The sequence below is a fragment of the Amphiura filiformis genome, chromosome 17, assembly GCF_039555335.1.
Source record: "Amphiura filiformis chromosome 17, Afil_fr2py, whole genome shotgun sequence".
NCBI lineage: Eukaryota > Metazoa > Echinodermata > Ophiuroidea > Amphilepidida > Amphiuridae > Amphiura > Amphiura filiformis.
The window spans coordinates 47,364,744-47,375,843 of NC_092644.1; the positions used below are offsets into that span (position 1 = coordinate 47,364,744).

At 35.0% G+C, this 11,100-nt stretch overlaps 1 protein-coding gene across 1 annotated transcript in view; it reads right to left on the minus strand.

Moving 5' to 3' along the window:
* LOC140137887 (orexin receptor type 2-like) overlaps positions 1-11,100 on the minus strand; it is a 111,748-nt gene that overhangs the window by 25,401 nt on the left and 75,247 nt on the right. Inside the window, exons 4-5 of the mRNA XM_072159692.1 lie at positions 6,817-6,918; positions 2,596-2,792 (exon numbers count right to left, since the gene is read on the minus strand). Coding sequence (XP_072015793.1) covers positions 2,596-2,792; positions 6,817-6,918 — 299 coding nt within the window. The remainder of the gene's footprint in view (positions 1-2,595; positions 2,793-6,816; positions 6,919-11,100) is intronic.

Below are 11,100 nucleotides of genomic sequence, written 5' to 3' on the forward strand. Positions count from 1 at the left end.
TGAAGGGTATTAAAATATTTACGGTGAGTCCCATAGACACGTAGATATGAAATTGTGTATTGGCAAATGGGCGCCTAGCGCCTGCAGACCATAATACGACACCTGGCTAATAGCACAGCTGGGCTGCTATTTTTTCACATTGGAATGCTATGAATATTGCCTTTTCAAAATGATTCGTTCTCATTGCTCTACCTCAATTGTTTATTCCGTCGCTCAATAATACTAAGCTACTTGCAATTTAACTAGATGCATAGTCCTGATTACATTTAATGCTCTTAAATAGGATGGATTCTTAAGGTTGTTAGAAAATCTAAATCGACCAATTGGACATATTGCATTTAAATAAAAAATGAAATGGTAATGGCATTCCACTATAAAGTTGCTTCACATAAAGAATGACTTGCAGTGTTCTTTCTTTTCTAATGTAAACACTAAGAGTGTTGAAACCAGAAAGCCTTAACTCACAATGTTTCATTGTAAGTTAACTTGCAATGGTTTTCATTGTGTGGTAAGTCTTCGAGTCTTGTTGTTCACAAAGGAAGCACCTTAGATTATTTAGAATATGCACTCTTGAAAAGGAAATATTCCTTGAATTCCAATGCAGTATTACCACTCTACTAATTCTGTCAATACTCGAATGTGCTAATCGAAAGTATAAACACTTTTTTTTAAATCATAGTTTATTACCCGAGTAATACAATGCATTTTACGCAATTATGAATTATATTTTCATAATCATACACATTAATATCGTTTACTTGCACTGATTTCCGTAATTATGGCTTTGCGTTATTTAAATACACCAGGCACAAAAAGAAACTCGTCAGTTATAGTCATCCTTGCTGTTCAACAACCTGATAAATTTGGATTGTTCTGAACTATACATTTTGTTAATTGGATATTGCTTTCTCATTTGACATCCTGTTGGTGAAAATCGAACAAGAATTGACCAAGATATGCGCCTCCATTTTCAATGGGAACGCATCGTTGTATTGCACACCAGCACCACTCAATAAAGCACACAAGGTAACAGGCAAATTGAATCGTTAAAATTGCAACCTTTGATTTTAGGGTTTGAGGGTTTGGAGGCGCATATCTTGGTCAAGTCTTGCTCGATTTTCACGAACTGGGTGTCAAATGAGAAGCAAAGTCCAATTAACAAAATGTATATAATCCAAAATTATGAGGTTGTTGAACAGCAAGGATGACTATAACTGACGAGTTTCTTTTTGTGCCTGGTGTAGTATGATATACTTTCTTAAGTCACAACAACTTTAGACTATGGTCGCCGTCCCAAAAATAATAACACAACCCTAATCTAAACCCTAATCATTATTGTAACTTTTATAAGCCTAACCCTATTCATATTCTGTTTATCCTAACCTTAAAACCTAAAACCTAATCTTTTCGGGTGGCGACAGCTATTCAGAAGTCTTGTCATATATGGCAATGTTTCTTCTGCAGGCATGTTTTATATTTATTTAAGTCCTGTTAGCATTGTTGGTGTTTGATTAATGAAGAGTATCTATATACTGTATCCTTTGAGAGAAATAACTTGCATATCAGATGGTGTGTGACCTTTGTAATAAGTGCAATACTGTTGGAGTCCTGGAGAGCATTAATTAACCAACCTACCAGACTGATATAGGAACCTTTTAAGTGCAACTTCGTTGACGCTCTGATTAATATGTTAGTTTGACGATGCACAGTGTCTTCGACCCTATATCTTCATGGCAGGAATCGCCATGGTAGGTTAAATCCACAGCCACGATTAGCCATTTGGTTCAAACCTTTAAAGCTCTTTTTAAACTAATAATTAGTCGAGGGACATAACTAAGGCTACTCACAATAGCCGGGTAATCGATCTTGGTTGTGCGTGATTAAGCTTGTATACCCCATTGAGGTCAATGGTCATCGACTTTTATACTGCCTACAGTGAGTGCAGCTGTACTACACGCTGCACGCTGTAGTCTATAACAGGACCAACGCAATATAAAATGGTCAAATTTTGAGTTCAAAGCGCACGGCCAATTTTCAAAGCGCATTCTAGCGACTATCATATCTGTTCAACACGTATTTCCAAGTTTATGAGACCAAATCTGGTTTCTTGAGAAAAAAATCATGGCGGGAGATATTCATCATTTTCTAACCCGGTATCAGAAGATTTTCGTCTGATATCAAAATCGTGCATAGCAATTCACGTGTATCGATCCCGTGTATTCATTTTAGTGTCCCTTCTGCACCAAATAATTATTAGCCAGGCGGTGTCGGTGTGCGATGTGTTCATTTAGATTTGGATGAACATAAAATTAACAATTTAAGTGTTTGGCTCTTTTATCAATAATGTAATGAACCCGTTTGTGTCAACCTTTTATACAATACTTACGTTACTTGCCGTCAGCTTTTGAACTCGACAATTAAATTTCATAATGATATGAAAATACCATTCAAATGTTGGAAAATGTGAAATATTCACTGGGACTACAGAAAGAACAGCTGAATAGTGTACTTTTTAATAAGTATCCAATATTAAAGAAGAAAATAAGACAATCAAAGAAACAATCAAGCAAGATGGGAAAAATCATTGTTTTTTACCTGAGTAGATTTAGTAAATGTAACGGGAAAAAGCATACTGCAAATATAATGACCACAACAATGAGCATCCGTGCTACATTTCGCCTGGATTGCAGCTGTGCCGCAGTTGTCTTAGATATCGCCTTCTGATCGCTTCTACATGTAGAGGTCGATGACCCTTCTTCAGTAGGAATCCCAGACCATAGGCGTATACAAACCTGTAGGGGGAAGGTAAAAAGAATGTTAGTGTGAGATTATAGGAAGATTGAAATTGAAATATCATCAGTTCGCATATCATTGTGTACGGATATAAATTCCGCCAAACATCCAGCTTTCACATAAAACTCGCTAAAAGATATCGAAAAGGTGGCTACTTTTGTTGACACATGCATTGCTTAGAAAATAGTGACAATGATTTTTTTTTGGTTGCAAGTTTCTTCCTGTCTCAAAATATTTGTCAAAATCACTTCTAAATATTTTCAAATATCTATGCAAATCATATAAATATATAAAAATATTGTTTTTAGAGTGTTATGAATCGAGAAATTAAATTTTACAAGCGAAAAATAAGTTGGCCGGATGTCCTAAGGATGATGGGAAATTAAAAGATGGCAACCAGCATTCAACAAACTGTATGTCAAACATGCGCGACATTTTTACGCAGACGTAAAATTATAGTGCAAAGAAATGGTCATATTGCATCAACAAATATTCCCAACATTCTATTTAGGAAAGGCAAGGCGAAAATTCTACTCCCAAAAATTTGCTTCAAGGATAATACAAACTTTTCTTTTTAGGTTTTACAGAGCTGTTGCAAACTACCCTATGAAAATGTAATGCTACCCTGGCCTTGCGCTGAAACTAACAATCCTGATCATTGACAACATCAAAGTAATGATCGTCGTAAGCTTTCGAAGTATAAACAATTGAACTAACAATTATAACCTTTAAAATATATCGCTTTTTGAAGAAGCCTCTCATGGAATTTCTCCTTAACAACCTAATGGGAAGCATTTAAGTGACAAACAGTTGAAAGATGTGGATACAATTAGTCATCAGCAAGAAATGTTTATTTTAGGCATTTTCGGTTAGTTTCAAACTCAAAATGTCGTTGTTCTTGTAATTCTGGTAAAGAAAGCTTTTATTGACTTTTAAAGAAGCACATGGTATTTTGAAAGTACGTATATTAAATATTATAACTGATAACTACCCGTAACCATGGTAACAGCTATTTGAAACAGAAACTGTTAAGGTGGGTAAAACGGAAATGAAATATTACACCATTTCTATTATAGATATGATCAGGAAATCTGTTTGCTTAATATGAGCAACAATTTGACATTTATGAGATTTAATCATAATACCACGTTGAGAAAACCTTATACTTATGTAGCAAAGTGATTAAATATTTTAGATTTGAAATCTGTATTCGATTCGAAATAATAAGCGTATTAGTTTTTAAGCGTATCATTGTATTAAATTTGTTTTGCTTTATTTAGTATTATTGTATAATTGAAACCATAGGTATAGGGTGCCACAACATCACGCTGTCCTCATCCACTGCTGCTCATACTATTGTCATATTTATAAATTGTTCCTCACTATTTTGTATATAATATATATTTATGCAATTTTGCAATATGTTTCTAATTGAATGGATGAAATGAACTCAAACTGAGTAACAGGATTGTGTTTTTTCAATACAATCAGTGATGCGCCTTGGATATTTGCTAATTATGTTTTGGTAAAAATGCAATACAACTTTACCACATCGGTAAAGCATTAATCTAAGAAAATGGGATTGCTGTTTGCTGACAATTGTCATTATCTTTCCTTTTAGCAATAATTAGTTTAAATGCATGAGCATAATGGACCTTTTAAAAATATTAAATAATATTATCATCAACAACAATATACGATGTCCAGAAAATGGATGCTGTTATTTTGTAAATCAAAGATGCACCTTTTTAAGGTCGTATAGCCATGCTATACTGAGTATACTCTTGCCTATCACAACAATGAGAAAAATTCTTTTGACAAATTAACGAAATATTCCAAATTGGAAACAGTTTTGCTTCTCAATACATAATCAAAAATATATATCGTATAGACAAGAATGTACAGATCCTTGAAAATAAAGGTTTTTCAAAATTATGCACATCATTTGCCAGATTGTTAACAGATATTGATTACCATGATCATGCTCTTAAATAAGATTGCGTCTGTGAAATGAAAAAAAAAAAATGAAATTCTTCTACCATTTAATGTACCCTTAATCAAAATATACGACTAACCTTGATATAACACTACCAAAACAGATTTGGGGTACATTTTCTAAATGTAAAACTACAATCATAGATCTATGCTACAATGCTATGGGGGATATCAATCATTGAATTATTACACTAACCATAGATTTTAAATGCACTAACTTGATCTGGTTCGATTTTAAGTTGCAGATTATTGGTTTAAAGTAATCGTCATGATCAAACAAACGTAGAGCACCTGCCTAACTATAAATACCAACGTTTTACTTAAGGCACCTCCAAACACCTCTAATGTATCAATATACACTGTAGTCATCTGTTCAAATGGTAAGTGATATTTTTGCCTGTGAGTGTTATAAACTAACAGTCGGTATAGAGGTATCGTAAAGAATCTCATTTTGATAATTCCTAAGCCCGGCTCTCATTTTGATAATTCATAAGCACCATTGCGTACGTAGCCCTATCAGAATTAAATTTAGGAGCTAGTTAAAAAAATATTTATCTTAATCTGGTAAATGGTATAACTGGCTCGAAGCTTTAGCGTCAGTGTTATGTATGGTCATACGATTGGTTTTGTGCATGGTTTATCATCGGAATAAACACATTATTCTTTGGCCACTAGAAATGCCAAGACTAGACAGTAGTGACCTTTAATACCAATAAATAGATCATCATCAGATGAAAATGAGCAAACACCTTTAACAACAAGACAGAAAAGAAAGTAATCATCGACAATAACACATTATCCGGGGGGTCCGAAACATTTTGTATTGGGGATGTGCCACACAGAATTGAAGATGCTGATTTTCTCTATAGCTACTTTTTGCTGTTTTTGCGAACCATCAGTATAAGACTTTCATAAAAAATCCTCATTTGCCACAATTGCCACAATTAATGGCACTTTTGCCCAAATGCGCCCAATTGGTCTTAGCTTAAAACCCAACCATATACCAAAATTGCTGAAAAGGTATCCCCAAACCGTGGCACACTCCGTACACGTTCACTCTGCCTTCAACATGTTCAACCAGTTAAAACGCATCCGGGAATATTATTCTTTGGCCACTCATAAGTTCATGTTGCTCAAAGATAACTTGCTTTGTATTAACGATTGAGCCAATGAGCTGTGCCGATATTTATCTCCCGTCTACATGGTTTATAATAATACTTTGCTGTCTATTTTCTGTCTATCAACACTAGGTTAAAGATTCTTTCATAAAATTGATTAAGTCAGGTGCCAGACTATAGTACAACAATACATGCAGAAATGCCAACATAAACAAACCCTTAAGCTAGTTGATGAAGGAAAAGTTCACAATAATATGTTCAAAACTCTCGTTTATGTCATTGTAGATCATATTACATGTCATAACTCAAAATTCAAAATAATAACATGTTATTAAATTTTTCTGATTGCGATTTATGGATATGATTGATGAGCTTTAAGAGCAGCAATTATTGTTAAATGTTCAAAAACTGATCTATTCAAGGAGGGTTTTACTGTTATCTGATACTGCGATTACTACTACTACACACAGTATCAACATATGATAAGAACCCATCATTTTAATGTTTAGTGAAAGTCTGTTTCCTTCTAGCATGTCTAGTGCAACTTTGGATCCTCTTGAAGTTACATTTTTATGACCTTCTTTAAACATTAATCTATTAGCTATAATTTGGCCTTTTGTGTAGCAGCCTTGTCCATAATCACTGAGAACGGAAGAATACCATCCTTGCACCATGCCTAGTTAAATAATACACTTAGTCCATTTTACTTCCTCGAGACAGTGACGTCAGTACTTTGACGCAGTTACTTCGCGCGTGTACAGACGCACCGCCTTTGATCGCGCGTGTAAACACGCCACTTCACGCGTGCGATTTAATGTTACGCTCACTGAAGCACGCATTGATGTCGCTGTCTCGAAGAAGCCACATGGACTATAATAACAGCAAAGCCCATTCACCATCATAGACTTACCATAATGTATGCCACACTTATGACCAGTAAAGGCATGCCATATAAAACAGTTGATTTAAATACGTAAAATAGCTTCTGCCATTCTTTTCCGTACCATTTTGCCTGTTGATTAAAAAAACAGATATGAATGAGATTTAAAATTGTCTTGTAATTTGAATATAGTAAAGTAAGATAACATAATATTTTGATACAGGGTGTATTAAAATAAAGTATACCGTTTGAGAAATGCCTAGTCAAAGATTGTATGAGGTATTTTGTCAAAATGCTATATAGTTGATAGCTGAATGAACATCTTGTCCTCCCACGACTGTAAAATCACTGGCGTGTAACCATTAATAAGGCCCTGTGGCTATTTTTGTGAGCCGAGAAAAAATGCAATTGAACATAGTCAATTAAGATAAAATCAACATGAAAATCACATGTTTTAACCACTTTATTTACAGTAATTGACAGTCTTAGTCTGCCAGTCTGCCACATAACCACCAGGGCATGGCCACCATTCCTCTGTATGCAAATATCAGCTCTCCTCAACATGGCATTCACACCACATATGAGAGGTCTGTCCTGTATGGGGATGTAATAAACTTGTGCAATTATGTGTCTCTGGAGTTCATCAAGATATATACAGGAGGACTTGTCAAAACCTTTTTGATTTCAGATAGCCCCACAAAGAAGAAATACAGAGGTGTAAGATCAGGAGACCTTGGGGGCCATTCCACTTAGTGCTTCAAAGCAATCACACGATTGCCAAACAAATCTGCAAGGTGTTCTGTCAATTACTTTAAAGAAAGCGGTAAAACTGTGATTTTCATGTTATTTTAGTTGACTTTGTGCAACTGCATTTTTATACGGTTCACAAAAATAGCCCCTGAGTCCTTATTAACGCCAGTGATTTTACAGTTGTGGGAGGACAACATGTTGAATCAGCTATCAACTATAGCATTTTGACCAAATACCTCATACTTTAATCTAGTGGCACTGTATACTTTATTTTGATACACCTTGTACGTGCACAACATGGCCTTTCAAACTTATTCTTAACGTAATGAAAATCGCATACAAGATAAACAAATAATACGTCCAACCATGTCCCTGCAACAGACTTGAAAATTGTCTAGTAATACAGAGGTTCTGAGGTCGACCAACTCCATTCCGTCCACTGGTACACGCCAATATCATAATTGCCTTTCAAAACCTTATTATTCTCATAATTGGATACGATAATTTAAGCAACCAGTACTTATTTTATAGTGATTATAAAATTGGTACCAATTTTTCTTATTTCATATTTTTTGATTAAAGCAAATATATGGTCTACCGATGCAATTGTGATCAAGACACCATTGCAGGAGTCAATAAGTCATCAAGAAGGGAGTTAAGATGATAATTGGATGTGGCAGGTAACTGTCTAATTTGCCTGAAGTAAATATTAAATTGGCAAGGTCTGTATTAGAATGAAAATATTCAATGCTGCGTACCAATGGGTAGGCCTTATACATTGTACACCATAATATACTGAATATTGGGTTTGGGGGTATACATGGGGCCGGGGTGTGTACAATTCTTTATGTATACGAAGGGGGGTGTGTGGGGTGTATGTGTACGAGAGTTGATTGGGCAATGCTTTATGGTATAATGTAGAAAGCAAAAGCGCGGTAAAATGAGGTTGAGGGCTAGAAAGCCAACTTTAATTGGGTCAACAGGCACTTTTGCATTCCAATGTGACACTAGCTATGTGGGGTGAGTGTGTAGAGGGTCGGGTATGTATATGTGATGTTTTGAACAATTCATTTGTAGAAATTGTCTAGAATTATCTCCTTTTTGAGACGTTACTGAATTGAACGAAACCTGATTAACGTTTCAGCTGACGTTTTAAACATCGATGGGCATGGCTACAGCCTATAGCTAAGGATTTAAGACTGGAATATTTTAATAAGCCTGATAATGGAATTGCGTTTACGTTTCTTTCTTTCATATGATACCGAAATATGGTAAGGATAGTCATTGGTAAGGAATGATAGGTTCGGATCTGCAAAAATAAAAGGTGATAAAACTGAATTTGTCACCAATGCCGACCCATCGCCAACGGTTAATGGCCTTTTTTAGGAAGTACCAACTTTCTTAAAATTTTAGTTGGGTTGTTACCTCTCTCTCGCTGACAGGAGATTTTGCGAAAAACTCACGACATGTTTGCTTCTGGCACAAGGTACATTTTCACAGATCGAACATCTTTAGAGCTGTGCTTTTACCGTGAATGATTTGATGGAGAGATTTGTTAACTATTCTTGGTTGTGGAGTGCTTATTACTATAAACATTTGTATTCTTATTATACAATTATTTTGTTATTTAGTAAAACATACGAAATAAATATTTCAAATGTATATTTTGATTATTTCCCGTAGCACTTAAATGCTTTGACCAATTTTGATATAAAATTGGACCGATTGAGCCCATATTTATTGATCGACCTATGAGTTTTAAAATATTGGAATAAAATAAAATAAACTCATAGCGAGACCAATAAATATTGAGCATAAAGCATCCAATGTATTGTGTTATTCTTATTCAGCGGCCACGAAATACATTCTAAATGTTTTTAATGATGAAGGAGAGTGAGTGACGACACATGATTGCAAACATGCAATGGCATATTGTATATAGGATGTACACAGATAGGTCAGAGAATCGCTGGTGATATCTTTTATTCGCCTGCACATTTCAGATGTGTTAAACTGTGCATACTTAATGGAAAACAATTTCGGTGATATAACTTATTCAGCAAAATACTGTTGCAATGTATATTGTTTCTCGATCTCGACGTCACAAACTGACTTCAAGTTGATAAATTAATCTGCCTATTCGGTCTTACTTATTTTAAACATAAGGTTTTAATTTTAAAAAATATAAAGAAAAAGAGAAACGCGTCTGTAAAGGCAATTGTAACTCAACCCCGCTAGTAATATCAAGAGGTTGGCCACTTTTTGATATTGAAATACATTGAAAGTCGATCAAAACTCTTTTAGAAGTGTATGAAGACTATCTGGACTACCTGTATCAGGTTACCGTGTCTGTAATATTTCACACCGATGAACGGGTGATAAATGCTAGCCTTTCAAGCTTATTACTTTATTGAAGTGTTTTGACTAGGAATATTATATCAAATAAGTAGGTCTCCTAGCATAATTATTGTGGGGGATGGCTTGTGCGTTTAGGAGTGGTTTATATGTGTATGTATTATGTAAACGAGAGTCGTTTGAACACAATTTTACCTGATGCCTGATGTAAAACATATCAAAACAAACATTTATAATGGTTTTTTTGCTTAAACGCGTTCTTGATTCTCTTAAAAATTACAAAATACATAGAGAATTGTAAATAAACATCACGCCGACTTGAAATGCGCAGTGACGATGTTCGATAAACGATGTGCGCATTGGCGCAGATCGGCGTGACGTCAAATGACGAGTTCTTAGGTGTACTCGCAAAGGCTTATGGGATTTACCGAAAAGGTCAATTGAAATAGGAGGTCAGAGAATGGCTGGTGATGTCTCTCACACGCCTGCACAATTCACATGTTTTTAACTGTCCATATTTAATATAAAAAACAATTTGGACGACCAACTCTGCAAAATCGATAATTCAACACAATGCGTTTGTAGGTTCAGGTCAGAAATGCATACCATGGTACGTCGTTTTAAATGTCTTTCTTTAATTCCAATATGTGACCGAGGGTGTGTTGGTTAGTACTACCAGAGTGGGTGTGGAGGGTGGGATATTTCATGTTATATGTTTATATGCAGGTCGTTTGTTGAAATCTCTCGGTTACTGAAATGAGCGGAATATGATTAACGTTTTCAAGTCAAGTCTTGGATAGGAATTGGAACGGAAAAATATGCATGGGGACTCTTAAAATATCTCGCTCAAACATAACAACTAAATGACTTCTATCATATGGGTAGAGATTGGCTAGACTACGTCCAGACAAAGAAAACTGAAACTGGACTGAAACGATGATTGATTATTTGATGTACAGTTACCAATAACAGTGTAGTGTATTATGTACAAGTATGATGCGTGTATATTGTTGCTATAGACCCTGTAAATGCTATGACGTATGTTTCTTAATTGATAACGTAAAAATAATAGAAATGCCTAAATCTCATGATTATATTTATTTGTTGCACTTAGCAAGTATTAAAATTGATATTATTTTGTGAAAGTTTGAGGCATAAAATACTTTTCGTTGAAACCGTGATCTCGTAATGTGACCGTCCCTAAGTTAG